Below are 18,097 nucleotides of genomic sequence, written 5' to 3'. Positions count from 1 at the left end.
ACGAATTCAGAAATTAATTTATACTCTAATATAAATATCAAAATTCAGAAATTAATTTGTACTCTAATATAGATATTGGATACTCTATTTGAAGTGTATCCTCCAGATAATATCCTTATCCTCTAGGCATCATGATTTGCAGTGTTTTGATGATTAGTCTGATACAACATATTACACTTTAAAAAAAAATCAAATTTAATATTCCCTCAGTCTTAAATTAGATGTGATATATATTAAAAATAGTTATTCCAAAATAATTGTCAATTTAAATAATGAAAAGAGAATTAATTATATTTTTTCAATTTTATACTTAGTATTAATTATTCTAGTATTAAAAGACACATAAATAGATAAAAATTAGAGAATTAATAAAAGGGTATATTAATCAAATAATGCTCCTAATTAATATTTTTTTTTTAAAGATTGTGAAATTTTTTATCACGACAACTAAAATAGGACGGAAGAAGTACTAGGTATTGAATCCAACACCAAAATTAACACGTGACTCGGCAAAAAATCCACTCTTACAAACAAAGATTTGGACACGTGGCAGACACCCACAAGCTTTCTTGATTTTGTGCATCTCTATTTAAGCTCTAATGTAGAGGGAAAAAACAAGAAATATTAATTTTGTGCTCTTATATCCATTGAAATCAAAATAAGAAAGGCTTTCATTTAAAGCACTCCATCTATTTAAGGTTTTTGTTGTTTTCTCTCTTTTTTCATTTGGTGACATTTTTAAATTTTATGATGCAAGCTCTTTTGTTCTTGTTCTTGTGTAGTTAAGAATTATATTTTAAGAAAGAGTACTCTTTGTCTCTTAATTCCATAATTAAACATCTATATGAGTTAATTATATTGGTAGAATTATATCAAATGTTGTGTTCTAGTTTTTTTGTGGGGATTATAGTATTGTGCAGAATAACTTTCTATGTTTGAGAATTTTTTGACTTCTAATTAAATTTTAAAATTTTCTTTTAATAATGACATGTTGTTGTTGTAGGAAATTATCGTGACACGTTTAAGACCACGAGTTCTGTGTAAATTCTATCCTTCATGATATGAAGTGAAAATTCTGGAGGTTAACCATGCAGATTCTTATTTGTGTAGTATAATAGAATGATACCTTTCTGTGTTTTTGAAAAAAAATAAAAATAATCCAACTTTAAATTTTTTATTCTACTCTTACTAATGACATTTTGTAGCGTAGAAATGTCATGACACGTTTAAGACCACAAGTTTTGTATAAGTGAAAAAAATTGGAGGTCAACCATGCAGTGATGCAGATGCTTGTTTGTGTAATATAATAGAATGATACCTTTCTATGTTTGAAAGTTTTTTCCGATGCATGTTGTTGTAGCATAGAAATATCATGTTTAAGACCACGAGTTATGTGCATCGTGATATGAATTAAGTGGAGAATTTGGAGGTACTATGCAGATGTGTGTTCATACATAAAGTTTCACTAGTATTAGTGGAAAAACTGAAAGTGAAAATTATGATTCTTGATTTTTGTACAAACAAGATGAAAATAGATGAGAGAAAAACAGCAAGAATCAAATACTCCCTGAGTTTCAATTTGTTTGTCTGATTTTAATTTGACACGAAATTTAAAAAAGTAAATAAAGATTTTTGAATCTTGTAATCTTAAATTAAAGATACGTAGAATGTATCAAAATGCTCTTTAATTTTGTGGTCTTAAGCATGTCACGTGGAAAATTAGAATTAAAGAGTTTTCAGCAAGGAAAAGACATTACTTTATAAACGGATTAAAGAAAAAACAATTACAGTGAAACTTAACCAATTATAACAGTAAGTAAGTTACGATATCAGACTTGTTATGAAGAATTGCATGATGTTGTATGTTGACTTTACTTAGATAGTGCAAAAGTTTACGTATTGTTAGTGTGTAGAACTTAAACTCATATAAGAAATTTGACGTTATACATATATTGTTGATCTTTCTTCAGGCTTCAAGTGCCTATCAAAATCTACAACATTCATGGGGGTGCTCGTTTCTTGAATCGCCGGTTGTGTTGCTGTCTATTAGTGCTCGTCATGGCGTAGATAAGGCTTTATTGGTGTATTCCTAGTCAAATGGGGGGTGCTTGTTCATTAAAGAGAGATGCACATGATGATAATAACATCATTAGAAGAGGTTTGTCAAGTAGACACTTCAAAGTTGAGAGATCGAGTTGTTTAGAGTCGTCCCTTCTTGGGCGTGGCGTGGATTGTCCTATGGGAAGAAACAATTGTCCGTCCCTCATGGAATTATGCGTTCATAGAATACATAAGGTGATTGATCTTCTCTTAAAATGTTTCATCAAGTAGAGGTGGATTCAGAATTTAAACTTGATAAGTTCAACCTTTAATGTTCTTAGTACCGAACACATTGTACAAAGTTTAAAGATTACTATCTGTTGTATTTCTAGTGGATTTTCACATATATATATTCATGTTACCTGTCGAAAATATTGGTTTTTGTTGGACTCGTTTTTTTGTATAGGCTGTATCTACTTCTGTCGTTAAGGTTATTGAGTTCTTTTGGTCTAATGTTGCTCAGAGTACTCTCGAGAAATGGTTGTCGGATCCTCCAATAATGCACTACTTTCGAAGGATCTGACAACATTTTTGAAGAGTCCGAGCAACATAGCTTGTGGTTAAAGAGAATAGAGATCTTATGTTCTCTTCTATTAACAGGACATTGACAAATATCATTCATTCTCAATGTTGCCAAGGGATATAAGCCAGTTGATATTCAACAAACTGGTCTATTCAAATCGCCTTTCAGATTACAGTATCAAAGCTTTTAGAGATTGTGCAGTGCACGTAAAATCCCTTCTCACATTGATATCGTATCAAAATTTGAAAACCAAGTGATTATTCTAGTACACCATTTGTTTTGATTTTTTTTGTTAATAGGATATGTGGACGGGACAATATAAAGGTGTTAAAGATAATTGGATGGATGTGTTTTCTTCACAAGGATCATCTTTACTATCTGTATATATTTTTGGTTCTGAGGTCACGGATTACGGATTCAGTCTCTTGCAAAATTGCCCGAACATCCAAGCTTTATCTTTCGATTGTTGTGACTGTATTTCCGAACAGGGGATAAAGCAAGTCAGTGGTAGTTATTGCTGTGCTCTCTTATGATAATTTCTTATTTCACTTGTCAATCTGTATAATTAGTTTCTCGCGAATTGGTTTTCTTAAAGAAAGAAAGTGCTATATGAAAATAAGAAAATGTTTTTCTCTCTGTTTAATGCTGTTTTCTTTTCTATATTGTTCGGACTCTCCAAAAATGTTGTCAGTCGGATCCTCTAAAACTACACTAATGCACCTGTCAACATCTTTGAAGAGTGCAAGCAACATAGTTTCTTTTCATCATTTTGTTGTTTTATTGAGCATATTTCTTTAAAAGAGTGCGTGAAATATACATTACAAAATCTATTATGTGGCTAACTATTTTCTTTGCGTGTTTGCTTTATCTTACTCTTTTACTAGTCGAATTAGGAAGGTTAATTTGTGATTTGATATTTTGTTTGGTGATGAGGATCATTGCATGTGTGCGTCAGGTTTCTCGAATTTGACATATTTGAGTTTTAGAAGATGTGTTTCGGTTACAGCCGAAGCGATGGAAGCTTTATCCAGCTTAGATAAATTGGTTAAGTTGGATTTCGAGAGGTGTCAACAAATTCATGGAGGATTTGTTCATCTTCAAGGTTGGTTATTGTCCAATTGTTTGTTACGCGTCTCTATACAGACCTAGAGTTGGCAATGATCAAGCATCCGGGGGCCAAAGCGGATTTAGATGTATGCTTACGCATTCATGTGAATCCAATATCTTTTGCAAAGACCCTTTATATGTATGTAGTAAGAAATCTAAAAATATATATAAACATTTGACGGTCGAGGTTCCTATGGGAACCGTATGTGGGTCCAGGATTTGAAGTTTACACTTGCTTTCGATGACATTGTATGCTTTTAATTTTATTCCGTCTTAAGATAAAGAAATATTTTTTGTTTCAGGTTTATCAAAACTTGAATCTCTCAGTATAAGATGTTGTCAATGCATTATGGATTCAGACATGCAGCCTCTGGCAGGTACCGGTGGTGAACATGCTTAAAAAACATCACACCTGTCACCTTGACATGATCGATCCTTTTGTGCAATTTTCTCATTTTCTTGTGGCGTACTTCAGGGCTCACGAGTTTGAAGGAGCTTCAGATAGTGTGTGTCTACATAACAGATTACGGAGTATCTTATCTGAGAGGTACTAATTAGTTATTCTGTTATACTCAACTTTTGCAATGTCTTATTATGGTGATGATAGGTCTGTGGTTTCCATCTATGTTACTTGACTCTACAAAATTACCGCGGCACACATGTCATCCTTCAAAAAAAAAATGCACTACTTTTCGAGGATCCAACACACACCTGGGGTCATTTTTTAAGAGTCCGAGCAACATGGGTTTCAATACTAGGGATCACATGCCCTGCATTATATATTGGAGTTATATCCACTTTTTGTTTATGTTAAGTATCTAATTTTGTCGTCTTTGTAGACTCGTTTATACTTATATTGAAATTTTCTTTTCTTTTTGATTTTTTTAAGGTTTGAACAAACTTGTTGTACTAAATATGGAAGGATCCCATGTTACTACTTCATGTTTGGATACTATCTCAGGTTTGCGCGCACTTTTCTAGTAGTACAGTAGTTTTAGTAAGTTAAGATGTAAGTGCATTTTCAATCCTATGGTTGATAAATACTATTCTACAGTGCTCCCTAAGCTGCAATCGCTGAATCTCAATAGATGTTGTCTGAGAGATGATGGATGTGAAAAGTTTTCAGGTAATTGGAAGATATTGTTATTTCCAATATGAGCTGATTATAGCGAAATAACGTTACATCTATAGCCAACTGTTGTACAACGTCCAGCGCTCAGCAATTTGAAGGTGTTGAATTTGGGATTTAACCACATTACAGATGAATGTTTGGGCCATTTGAAAGGTCCGTCTTTATCTTCTCTGATTACGTTAATTGAGTATTGTGTTTTGCATAACAGCTCTGATTCGCCTTTTTTCTTTAAATCACATATCCAATATCCTGTTCGTAGATGTATCGGAATGCGAGGAGATATTTCTTTGCAATGGAAAACATTCGTTCTAAGTTGTATCACTTCACACCTGTATGCCTACACTTAACTGTGTACATGCTACATTTCAATGAGGGGCGGAGCTAGAGTGTAGAAAACCGGTTCCAAAGAATAAAGTAGTTTTAGTTCAAACTCTCTAATTTTCTTAAGAAATTCGTTTAATATGTACAAATTATTAATTTAGAACCCTGTAAGGCACAGCAGGATCAAAATCCCGAACCCCTAAACTTCAAATCATGATTCCTCTGATTTCGTCATCTGTTTTTCTTGTTTACTAATTTTCCATATCGAAACGTGCTATTTCTGTACTGAAGTGGTTAACACCTGTTGTATCTTCTCTCTCTCATGGTTTTTTGTTATTCATTTCATTGGATCTAAATTGCAGGTCTGACAAAATTGGAAGGCTTGAACTTTGACTCATGTAGGATTACGGATGACGGATTGGCTCATTTATCAGGTATAGAACATCAGCCTGCTAAACATAACTTTGCATTAATCGAGGACACTGATTTTATGTCCTTGTTAACATTGAGAATACGGTCCTGAACTTGAATCAATTCCTGATTTTATTCAGTTGTCCGAATAGAATTTGGTCAAGTCACTTAAGTTCTGTTTATATCTTTGAGGTAATTTCTGAGGTTAATAAGTCGTCCACAACTCCACATTAGATGAAAGTTGCAGTATGTTAATCTATGTACGCTCAAACTTCCGAAAAATGTTGCAGCAACCGTGTCCGATCCTCGAAAAATGCACCACTTTTGGTAGATCCTACATGCAGCCATGAACATTTGAAAAGTTTGAGCAACATAGATGTTAATTATGAAAGAAGGATGTCATCGGTATATCTGCACTTCACGGGACACTAAAATCTGTCCTGTCATAACAGTTTCTTCAACTTTCTTCAAATCAATGAAGCCTTTAATTATATGTTGTTTGATGAGACCGACTTCTTGTTTTGCGCATTTTATGAACAGATTTGTGTGATTCGTTTGTTTTAGGTTTGTCAAAATTGGAGGAACTCAACCTCAAGTTCACGTTAGTGACCGACGATGGTTTGAAAATGTTATCCGGATTGACATGTCTCAAGTCGCTTAACCTGGACGTTCGCCAAATTACAGACTCAGGGCTTGCAGTTCTCACAGGTCAGCCATAGAAAAACATGAGACGAAGTGTTAATGCTTAGTATTTACTGGATGCAAAATGTACTTTCTGTTTTGAGATGTGGCTTATCGTGTATCAATTCCTCTGCAGTATGTTGAGTCGAATTGTATAATTTCTTTTCTAGTGTTTGCAGCTAGAAATTTAATCATGTACTTAATTCTTTTGGCTTTATGGAATATAGGTTTAACTGGTTTGACTCACCTGGATCTCTTTGGAGCTGACATAACGGATTCTGGGACAAAGTATCTCACATGTACGTTAAACCTAAAGGCATTCGTTCTTCTCTTACTATATCTTACATTGCCCTTGTACATTTATATAGGCCCCCGTCACACCTGCTTTCTGGGTGCTGACCCTAACATCTAGTATTCTGTATTGCGAGAATTCATAATGAATTTACTAAGGTCGAATTGAGGCTTAGTAGTATTAGTATATGATGTGCCTTATGCTTCCTTTAATTTCATCAACGAGTATTGACCAAGATAAGTCTCTATGGGACAACACTCAATCTAATAGTTTTATTATTTTTTTATCAACCACGTATACTTGCTTGTGCATTTGGGAGCAACACTCGTACTTCACGTGATACTCGGGTTACATATTCAAATTCTAAATGTGTATGATGATTGTCTCATCAGATTTCAGAAATCTGCAATCACTAGACCTTTGTGGTGGCACGTTAACAGATGCTGGAGTCGAAAATATAAAGGATCTTTCTTCCTTGATGTTTTTGAACCTGTCACAGAACCGGAATTTGACCGATAAGACCTTGGAGCTTCTATCAGGTACATTTATTTATCCATTCAATAGGTTACATGTACATGTTGAATTGAAAATTTAAGCTCGTAGTGTTGAATGCGTGTGCGTTTTGAAATTTGAAACAACTATGCATATATGTGTTTAGGAGTTTTAACTTATTGTTTAGCTCATTTTGATCAAACACATTTCAGCTCAGGTAAACTTTGGGCGGATTAGTGACTTGTCCATTTGTAACCTACCCCACTTAGCTTTAACCTGTTTAAGTTTAGATCCGCGTACTTGACATCTTAGTCTAAAGGTGGATTGAAAAGCACGTCTAGGTGATCCAATCATACCAACTACTTCCAGCTCCAATCACGTATACATATGCACAAAAAAGAAGTTTAATTTTAACATGTAAATACATTATATATATTATGTTTATCCTGAATTGTTTGATTCAAAATTCTAGGTTCATCTTTGTATTTATCTTTGTTCATATGTGGCCTAATTTTCACTTTTTTTTTTCCTTCTAAATAATGCAGGACTGAAATTGTTGGTATGTTTAAATGTGTCAAATTCTTGCATCACCAATGATGGATTGAAATATTTGAAGCCTCTGAAGAATTTACACTCATTGGATTTAGAATATTGCAATGTGACACCATCTGAGATTAAGAAACTTCAAGACAATGTCCTTTTAAATCTTGTGAGATATAGACCTAATTAAGTGCTCGAGGGTTCATTTGGTTTGCTGATTAAGTTATTTCGAAATTATAGTTCTGAGATTATAATTCTTGATCTCATCTCATATACCAAATGACCCCTAATGTTCATGTAACATACAGCAAATAGTCCATAGACAAGTTCTTTCTTTTAGTAAACCAAAGTCATCGTTTAATAGCTATTTTGCTTCACTTTCTTCTTTACAAATAAAAACTTGAAGATTTAGTTACGATTAGAAATTAACTTTCTATCTTCATCCATGGATCCTTTATTCATACTTATTTTATCGGTCGAATTAGACATATCTTCTTCTAGGATTAGTTAGTGTGTTACTATCATTTATTGCTCGTTGCGTGATTATTATTTTTTTTTTGCAAGATTACATGTGGATGCTTGTAATTTTTGTATCGTGCAACACATAAGATATGTAAGACCGCTAAATTTGCAAAGGTAATCGGATACATGAGATTTGGGATAAGAAACATTCTGAAGGTACTGAATTATCATGCCATAATAGTGACTCGAGACAACTTAGTTTTCAATTGGATGAAATTTTTGAACACAATTTATACATATGAGAGGTGTAAGGATCACGAGGTGAAGTTATTAATTTTGTATATTAGCATACTAGAGAGTTTGCAACTATGACACCATCAAAAAATAATTATATAGGAGTATATAATATACATATGTAATATGGGACCTTATAATAAAGTTTGAGAAAATGATTATATCCTTATCCCTTTGCATAAAAGAACAACTAGTCCTCAATATATCCACATCTATCTTATGTGGTTTGTGTGTGTATCTACATCATCATCACATGGCTTGTCAACTTCTCCATTGCAATATGGAAATTTCTGTGGGTCCTTTCAACTGCTCAACACATATATGTATATTTCACTGGATTTGGATTATTGAAATCAGCGGTAGAATCTGAATTTTCATTAAAAAGATCTAATATATAACATAGTACTCAATAGAATATATAATTAATGATTATACAAAAATTAAAAATATATATTAAATAAATACTTATTATATATAATAATAATGTGTGTATTATTTTTTTAATACATTCTATCAAACGAATCGCTTTTAGTGTCTCTCTATGTAGCTTGTCCCAAGCAAAAATAATGTGTGTATTATTTTTTTAATACATTCTACCAAACGAATCGCTTTTCTATGTAGTCATGATTTCTATTACAAAAATGACACTACTCTTTTTTGCTTTTGGTTTTATAGCTTTTTCTTTTTGTCGTTTTTTTTATTAGTGTTCGATATTATAATGGAGTTGAATAATATAACGTATTGCAAAATTTATATTTTGAAATGATGTTTTTAATTGAATTTCGACTCGATCGAAATTTCTAATTGAAGGCGAAAGGAATTTCAATCATTTCTAGTTTCCATAATATCAGTTTGCACCTATATTCAAAACAAAAAGAGAAGAACTTAATGCCATTTGTGTACATAGCAAATTAAATTAAATATTCCTTACACTTTGGATAAAAGTAAGACTGCAATTTACACAATCATATCAACTAAAAAAAACATACAGTAGCTACAAATAAACTCTAATTAATTTTATTTAGTGATAAATTAGTGTTGCATTATTTTAAAAAAAAATATTAGTTACGAACAATTTAGCAATTGATAAAATCGATAGCTAATTTTTAAATTTTTTCATCTTCATAACCTTATCTAGAATTAAAGTGACAAAAGCTTGGAAGATGACAATATCATGGTCAAATACAGATCCAATTATTATCAATATACATCATCTATATATTTGTTGATATATATCCCACAATTTTTGGATTTATCTAAGCAATATATATGTAACTTTCCTAACCAACTATGAACTATCTAATAGCTGGATACCAAGTTACCAACCATATATACATTGATAGCAGCTGCCAAATGTTTTTATTTTTATTTTTATGTTGTGATTTATTTTTTCCCTTTTATTGTCTTTTTGGAAGAATCATGATAAGAAAAAGGGAGAAAAAACATTGTTTGGTGAGAATTTAATTAATTTCACAACTAAAGAAAACAAAATAGCAAACTTTATTAATGAACTACTAATATTGTACTTTTGATACAAATTGGTTGAAAAGATAATTTAAGTTAGTAGAGACAAGGGTTTTTCATAGTAGTTGATTACTAGAGGTGATAAAATCAAAAACTTTCTATCATAGTTCGTTTGATCTGTTTAAATTTTAATAATTTATGTTATTTTTTTGTTAATTGATTCAATGAATTAAACTTGAAATGACGTATCAAACTATTGTACTAAAACATGTCAAAATATAACTAAAACCTAAAAATAAAAACTACATTTCAAATTTGGAACATACGTAAATCTTAAAAATTTAAACTAGTAATTTGTGCGGGGAAAAAATTAAACTTATTCGTTTTACAAAAATAAAAAAGGAGAGTAAAGAACCTTATTATATCCCAATGGCTACTATCTAATAAGGTTTATGACTCACTTCCAAGAAATTAAGTTAAATGGCTATTTTAATAAGAAGCTTAAGCCTAATTAAGACCAAAATTGAAAGCAATTAAAGGAAGGGATAAGCATGTCCCCTCCCTCCTCCCCCCCCCCAACCAACCCACCCAAATCTTTCAAGATGAAAATATGGTTTAGCTTTTTCTTTTTTTATATAAAGCTATTTTGTCGAGTGTGCAATCATAACATGACTCGAAGAAGAAAAAGTTCCTATTAACTTCGTGCGACACTCACAGTAAAATTTTCATCGAAATATCTGATCACAGTCATATTTGGCAAAATTGACGAAATATAACTTGTTATATAACTCAATTATTTTTGCCAAAGTTCGAAGAACAAATAAAATCGTCAACTATGTATCGACTTAGACATAGTTTATCAGCCCAATTTTGACCAACTTTCCCATTTAATTTGCACATCTAGCATTCACATTTGTTAGTGCATTATAATTAAATTTTGAGTGTGTATAACTACTTTTTGGTTATTAGTCAATTTGTAGTTTTTCACAACAAAAGATTGTTGAAAAAGCCTAATCTATAAACTAAAAGCACAGAAGGAATTCAATTTGTATAAGTAAAGTTCATTAACGAGTAAAACACTTGTGTTCCAATCGGGGGCATATCCAATCAACAAGTTCATCTGAATTCTTTTTGATTTATGTAAATATACATATATATTATTAAATATTTTTATGCCTTAATTTATATGATATCATTCGAATTTAAAAAGTCAAGTAATTTAATTTTGATCATAAATTTAGATATGAAAATCTTTATTTTAAAAATTTATATATTTAAAAATTACGTAAAAAATATAATAAGTTATAATGATTAATAATTTGAAATCTCTTAAAAAAATATAAAAAGCTTATGATAATTTATTTTTGTTTAAATCTTAATCTACTACTAAGTAGCACTTCTGCTATTCAATCATAGAATCGATTCCGATTTAAAAAGTATCACGTAAATTGAGAGCGGATAAATTGTTCATTTTCGAGCAATGAACCAATTGTTGACATCCATTATAAATTTAGGCAACTCTTTAAATCTTACCAAGCGATTAACTCAGTAAGAAGTGAACATGTTTGAGTTATGATTGGTATTTTAGTTCTTGTCGATTTTAATATATTTCAATTTAAGTAATTTTTAAATAAATTATTAATTCATTAAATAATAAAAATATTCATTAATTTAGATCTTAATTATGTATTCTTGCATCAGTTTTTGAATATTATGCTCCATATTATTTTTTTATTAGGTATATGTATCTGGCATATTTAGATACATGAAGTTAAATTTAGTGTAATTTATTTCAACTACATCTCTCGCTCGTTTTTCTCTCCATATATCTATATTTTAGAATGTATCTCGAATATATCTGAGTGTATCTGATATCTCAGATATATATATCTAATGTGATTCACATATATGTGAAATACACTAACTCTTTTTTTTGTCACTCTTCCCATATCTATATATATATATTTCAAAATGTATGTAATGACAAAGACACATATATTTAGAAATATCTAACTTAAAATCTGAAATAAAACTATTAATCAATAAAATAATATATAATTATTTCAAATTATATAGAGAATTAATACTATAGTAGAAATGGTCGTGTAATTAGATAATTTCCTCTTCATTTTTAACTGTTTGTGTAATTAGATAATTCCATCTTCATTTATTAACTCAAATTTGTTTGATCAATTCAAATTTAATTTAACCCACTCATTTAACACCAGTCCATTTCTCAGGAGGTCGGATTTGTGTGATGATATCTCAATTAAATTGCTTTCAATTTGGTTCTTAGTTTTAATTTCTATATTAGTAATTAGTTTAAGGAAAGTATTAGAATTAGAAGTTCATGATTCATTGCATTCAAAATTGGAAAAATTGGATGATTTTATAATTTTCTTCATTGTATTAAGACTATACACTTATGGATCTTAAGGCTTTGGTCACCGGAGTACACAAAAAAACCCGTTCCATTCCGACCACCACCGTGTGAACCATTTGCCGTCACGCTTTGCCGCCGCCTTGCTGCAGCTGACGTCACTTCACGGCAGGACATCGTTTGCTGAGGTCAGCAGTCAACAGAAAGCAAATTTCTAAGAACTCTAATAACGTCTTATAAATCACCGGCACCGTAAATAACGGAAATCCGGCTAGATCGGCGCCGGAAATCGGCACGGCGGCTCTGTTGAATGCTGACGTCAGCATTCAATAACAGTCTTATGAATCACCGGAACTGGAAATAACGGAAAGCCGGCTAGGTCGGCGTTGGAAATCGGAACGGCGGCGTTGTTGATGAGAAGAAGGACGAATTAAAGCTGCCAAAGCTCTTTTTACAAGCTCACCTTCAACAGTACCAATTCGCACCAGCGAATTCGTCATCGCCGATCGCCTCGTATGCAATCGGATCGAATTCGAAGCCGTTTGATTACTACGTCGAACATCCATTTTCTTATGCATACTACACCGAAACGAACCTGGATGATTCGTCGGTGAACACATACACGTCTTCTTCTGAGAAGAAGCCATTGTTTTCTGCCGGTTCATTACGGAAATAGACCGGCTCGGGGAAGTCTCACGGTCCAGTGTGAACCGGATCGATGAAGCAGAAAACGATGAAGTTCTAGAGGTCGACGAGTAAAATCTTCCGGCGGGGGAAAGTGAACGGAGCACCGGTCCGGTTGATCGCCGAGCAGAAGCTGCCATTTTATTTGCTGTTTTACAGTTGAGAGAGAAGGAGAAGGAAGATGGAGAGTATATCTTTGTGCCGTGTTTGGCTGTTTGATTTGGCAAACCTTAGTTTCACTCGAGGTATGTATTTATAGCAATCACGCAATTATTTCTTTTTCGTTTATAATTATTTCTTAGCTTTAATTGCATAGCTGACCCTATAGGTTCTTTAGAATTCTATTTTGGTCTACATGCGTGTTTCTTCTGTGTTTTGTGTTAAACACGTATACTTGATGGTTAAGAAGTCTCTAATTAAGTTTTAAAAAGTGTTATGGAGTGATAAATATTTATTTATTTGAAATCATATCATCTAAAAATTTGTTTTTTGAATTATTTTATAATATTATTTTTATTTGAATCGAGAATTTATTAATAGTAATATCTATATTTACTAAAATAAGGATAAAAATTGTGTATATATATTACCATTTCACGTTTCACTTGTGAAATTTTAAAAATAAATAATTTAAAACAGTTTGAAAAACGACATATCGACTATAGAAAAATATGACAAAATATTCGATCATAAGAAAATAAGAGAAGAAATAAATAATAATATATAAGGATCGAAGAAAAAGAAACTACGACAGTAATAAACAATGGGCTGGCGGGAGGATAGTAAAGTTGAAAAAGACAAGGGAAATTGCTGTTTGAGTAACGACCAGTGGTATATAACAGAAAGCTGCCACGTTTCTGTTCATGTATGGTGACTCACTCCATATAGATCCCACGTATAATTAGTGTCCTATTTGTTTATATTTAATTTACTCATACCAGGTTCGATTCAAATTAAAAAAATAATTTAAACAAGATACGATGAATATTTTGAAAAAAAAACTAAGGTTAGAAAAATCGTAAAGTAAGGCGGTGCACATGTGGGAGTTAGTAATATAGAGAATAAAATAATACAAAATATATATTACTCATAAGATTAAAATTAGATGGTTAAAATATAGAAGTATTTTATAAAATAGATTATGCTATATAATAATTAATATTGAGCTACTAAAGTTAAATATATTGAGTATTGTGAAGACGCGATATCGATTTATGATAAGCAGCAATAATAACAACACGTTAGTGAAATCACATAAGTGAGGTCTGAAAAGAATAGAATATACTTAGACTTTATTACTGTCATGTGAAAGTAGAGAGACTGTTTTCAAAAGATTCTCGGTGCAAGAATAAAACAAACTTTAAATTACATTTTAAAAAATACATCTTAAAAGATCTGTAATTACTTGATATCAATTTTAATTAATCGTAGACTATAATTCTGAATGATATATAAAAAATTACGAATTGTAATGATATATATTACACCGTATTAATGCATGAAGGATATGCGTGATTTATACACAAGTCTATCACTCAATTATAATTAAATAATATATATTTTAATTTTATAATTTTTATAAAATTAAAATGATTGATAGAATATGATAAATATTTACTTAAATGAATTCCTTGTCAATTCCCATCTTTACTTTCTTTTTCTTCTTTTGGTTGGGTTATGTGTTAAATTGATGATTTAGGGGACATAATTATTGGTACCTTTATGTTAACCTCAATTATAAGTACCTTACTAATATATGTTTAATCAGTTATGCAATGTTGCTAGGGCACAAGTAGAAGAATAAAAAATCGTGCAATGGATTTGTTTTTCCTAGCACGTCCACCTAGGTAGGCTTTAAAATAGTTAAATCAATCGTATTATTACTTCATTTATTTCCGTTTATGTATGTATGTAGTCAGACTAAATTTGAATTATAAGTATCAAGTTTTTTAATTAATAACTTTGATATTATAGTTAGATTAAATCTCTGCAATTTAAATAAGCACTCTATCTCATATATCATTTCAATTGTAGCATAAACACAACTTAAACTTTTTTGATGCTCTAGATCGATCATAATAGTATTATATAAAGTGGAATTAATATATATTTTTTTTGTGAAAAGCTAATCCAATATTTAAAATGTTTTTCTTTACATAAAAAAAGATGCTGAGGTGTCTGATGGAAAAGGCCAAAAACCATAATTTTAGTTAAATAAAAGTTTTTGTGATCGAATAAACTATAAAAGAGATTCTGATTAGGTCACATGAAAGTCTGCTAATCTTACACCGAAAGCACTAGACTTTTTCTTTTTTTCTAAACTTTTTTCGTATTAATCTAATTAAACCAAATCCACTTTAGTTTAGAATAATATTCAAGTGTCAATTAATTTCAATGGGTATCTAGAACATATATTCAACAACTACACTATATCCGGAGTAATATCTACAAAGTCGGATCTGAGAAAAATAAAGTACGTACAGACCTTATTGTGTCTTTACCTAAGAGGTAAAGAGGATGTATCTTATAAATTCTCGGCTCAAGAAAAATTACCTAGAAAAAAAAATAGAAATACAAAAAATAACAAATAGTAATAAAATAATAACTACAACAAAATATATAGTAGAATAATTAAAGTACTAGAAACAATGAATAAATACAAAAATCGAAGGACAAGAAACTACAAAAGCAATACTATGACTACTAGTATGGATGGGTAGCATGACAACGAACTGCTACGCCTACTAACAAGCTTTTAGTGTAATTCATATCTTCCATAACCTCCTTTATAAGATCATGCCCTCGACAAGCTGAAACTGTATCATGACCTGTATAATCACTCTCCCCAATACATTTTTGGTCTACCTCAATCTCTCATAAAATCATCCATAGCCAAACCTTTCATATCACCGCACTGTGGCATTCGTGCATCTCCTCTTCACATGTCTGAAGCATCTCAACTATCTTGCTTTCGGTATCTTGTCCTCCATCAAAGTCACTCCCACCTTGTTTTGAATATCCTCATTTCTAATCATATCTCTCCTAGTATGCCCCTACATATATATATATATATATTAATTTGAGTAATTTAAATTCGCATTTAATAGACTCATTATGAAGAACAAAAATGCTCCCTATCAAGAAGTTAAATTCCAGCTAAGGTGATGCCTTAATTTTTTTTTTTGTTATGGCAAAAAAAGAAGGGGGGGGGGGGGGTTAAAAACATGTTAAACCTTCAAGGATAGTAAACTAACTATTTTTTTTTAAAAAATTGTGAGAGATCTTTGAATTTTCCATATATGCCTTGTTTGAATTGAGAGACTTTGACTTTGACTTTTCCATATAAGCTCTCTCAAATTTGAACAACAAACCTAAACTTCATTACTTTAGAATTAATACCAAGACAATATAATGAGTCCGTTTGGATAGGCTTAAAAAAAGTAATTTTTATGTATAAAGTGCTTTTAGAACTTTGAAGTGCTGAAAGTTATTTTTATAAATAAACAGTTGAGTGTTTGGATAAAAGTGCTTATGATGTGAATTTTAGGGTTCAAAGAATAAAAAAAGGTAGTTTGAGAATTTAGCTAAAATATAAAGGATATAAAAGTAATTTCCATGGTCAAAGAAAATGACTTTAAGCACTTTGGGAAAAAAAGTTAGAAATCCTAACTTTTCATTTCTGACTGACTTTAAGAACTTTATGGCTTAAAGTCAGCATTAGGCAAACACGTCCAAAAGCTAAAAAGGGGCTTTAAGTTGGTTTTGACCAACTTAAAGTCAATCCAAACGGGCTCAATGTCAATTTGAAATTGGCAATTAATTAATTTCTTTTGTAGAAAAACAAATACTATATATATATATATATATATATATATATATATATATATTCATGAAATTAATTTTCTTTGGCAACTTTCTGAATTTAGCAAAGTGTTAATATATATATTAATATGTAAATAAAAATATTATTTTAAAAATATTTATATATAATCTACGTACATTCAATCGGGTTGAATTATTGTCTGTTGAATTTCTTTGTACTGTGCCTTTCTGACTTTACTAAAGTGTTGACATAGTTTCCTTATTTGACCAAATAATTAATGTATTAACATTCAGTTGCCACAACACTTGGCAAGGCATTTAATCAAACTTGGTCAAATGTGTTTATAATTAATCATTGAGAGATCATAATCGATAATTTCTTTACTTCGATTATCGTACGTGTTATTTGTTAGTATAATTGGTGTTCTCTAATGTATTATTGTTTTTTTCCTGTTTTGATATGTTTTACTTGAGTCTAGGAGTAAAACTCTATCGAAAACAACATCTCTACTATCATAGAATAGGGATAAGACTACTTACACTATCGTTCCCAAACTCCACTTGTAAAAATTTTCTGAGTATATGTTGTCGTTGTTGTGCTACAATGCATTTAATTTAGGCATAACACATAAAGAAACACTTAACAAGTAAACACTCATCAAACTTTGATAGTACGCATCTAGACATCATAACTTGCTCTTAATTGACCACTAAACACTTCAACTCGTCCTCATTGTATCTCTTGAACAATCGATGCTGATATAATACATAAATTTTTGAGGTATATAGATAATTATTTTGTAAGTTAGAGTATTCAACTGATATATTAAAGACGAATTTGAGTTGTCTAAATGTGTACTTTCAAATCAAATTAAATTTAATTAGACCTCTCTCAATCTTCAACCTCAACTTGTCAAAAGTAGTCTTTAGTGCAAATGTGAATATTGGGACCGAAGCTTATATATGCATGACAAATTGCAAATTATTCTCAAATGACAAAGATTATAATACCGATCTTGTTTTAATAATGGCTTAATTATTTGTTTAAAACCTATGCTTTTAAAAATTAACACTTTCATATTTTAAATAAATAAAAAGTGTATATGCTAGTATTTTATTAAGACCCACTGAATAGGATCCACTTGTTTTTGTGGTCCTATGGGTTTGATGAGGCTGAAAGTAGAAAAATAAAATACAACAAAATGTTTGAAAAGTATGTATATATTATATTAATAATTATTTCCACATGGTGGGAACCCATAGTTGTGGAATTTCAATTGGCCCCATGCAATTATTAAATAATTTTTTCGTCACGTAACCGAAATGTGCAACTAGTGATATATATCACCTAAGCAGGTCTCTTATTTGATTGGTAACATCGTCAAAGCGTAT

General features: G+C 30.9%; 1 protein-coding gene and 1 pseudogene across 1 annotated transcript; one reads left to right on the top strand and one right to left on the bottom strand.

The window, feature by feature from the left end:
* The first annotated feature begins 2,097 nt into the window (after positions 1-2,097).
* Positions 2,098-7,789, top strand: LOC129871419 (uncharacterized; annotated as a pseudogene).
* A 4,364-nt stretch (positions 7,790-12,153) lies between these two features.
* On the bottom strand, positions 12,154-13,120 carry LOC129870381 (uncharacterized). The gene has a single exon (XM_055945153.1). The coding sequence runs from the start codon at positions 13,021-13,023 to the stop codon at positions 12,538-12,540; it is 486 nt and encodes a 161-aa protein (XP_055801128.1). The 5' UTR covers positions 13,024-13,120; the 3' UTR covers positions 12,154-12,537.
* Between the last annotated feature and the right edge of the window lie 4,977 nt (positions 13,121-18,097).

The sequence above is a fragment of the Solanum dulcamara genome, chromosome 10 (assembly GCF_947179165.1).
Source record: "Solanum dulcamara chromosome 10, daSolDulc1.2, whole genome shotgun sequence".
Lineage (NCBI taxonomy): Eukaryota > Viridiplantae > Streptophyta > Magnoliopsida > Solanales > Solanaceae > Solanum > Solanum dulcamara.
Note: the sequence above shows the minus strand (reverse complement) of the source record. Positions and strands in the feature narration are given on the sequence as shown.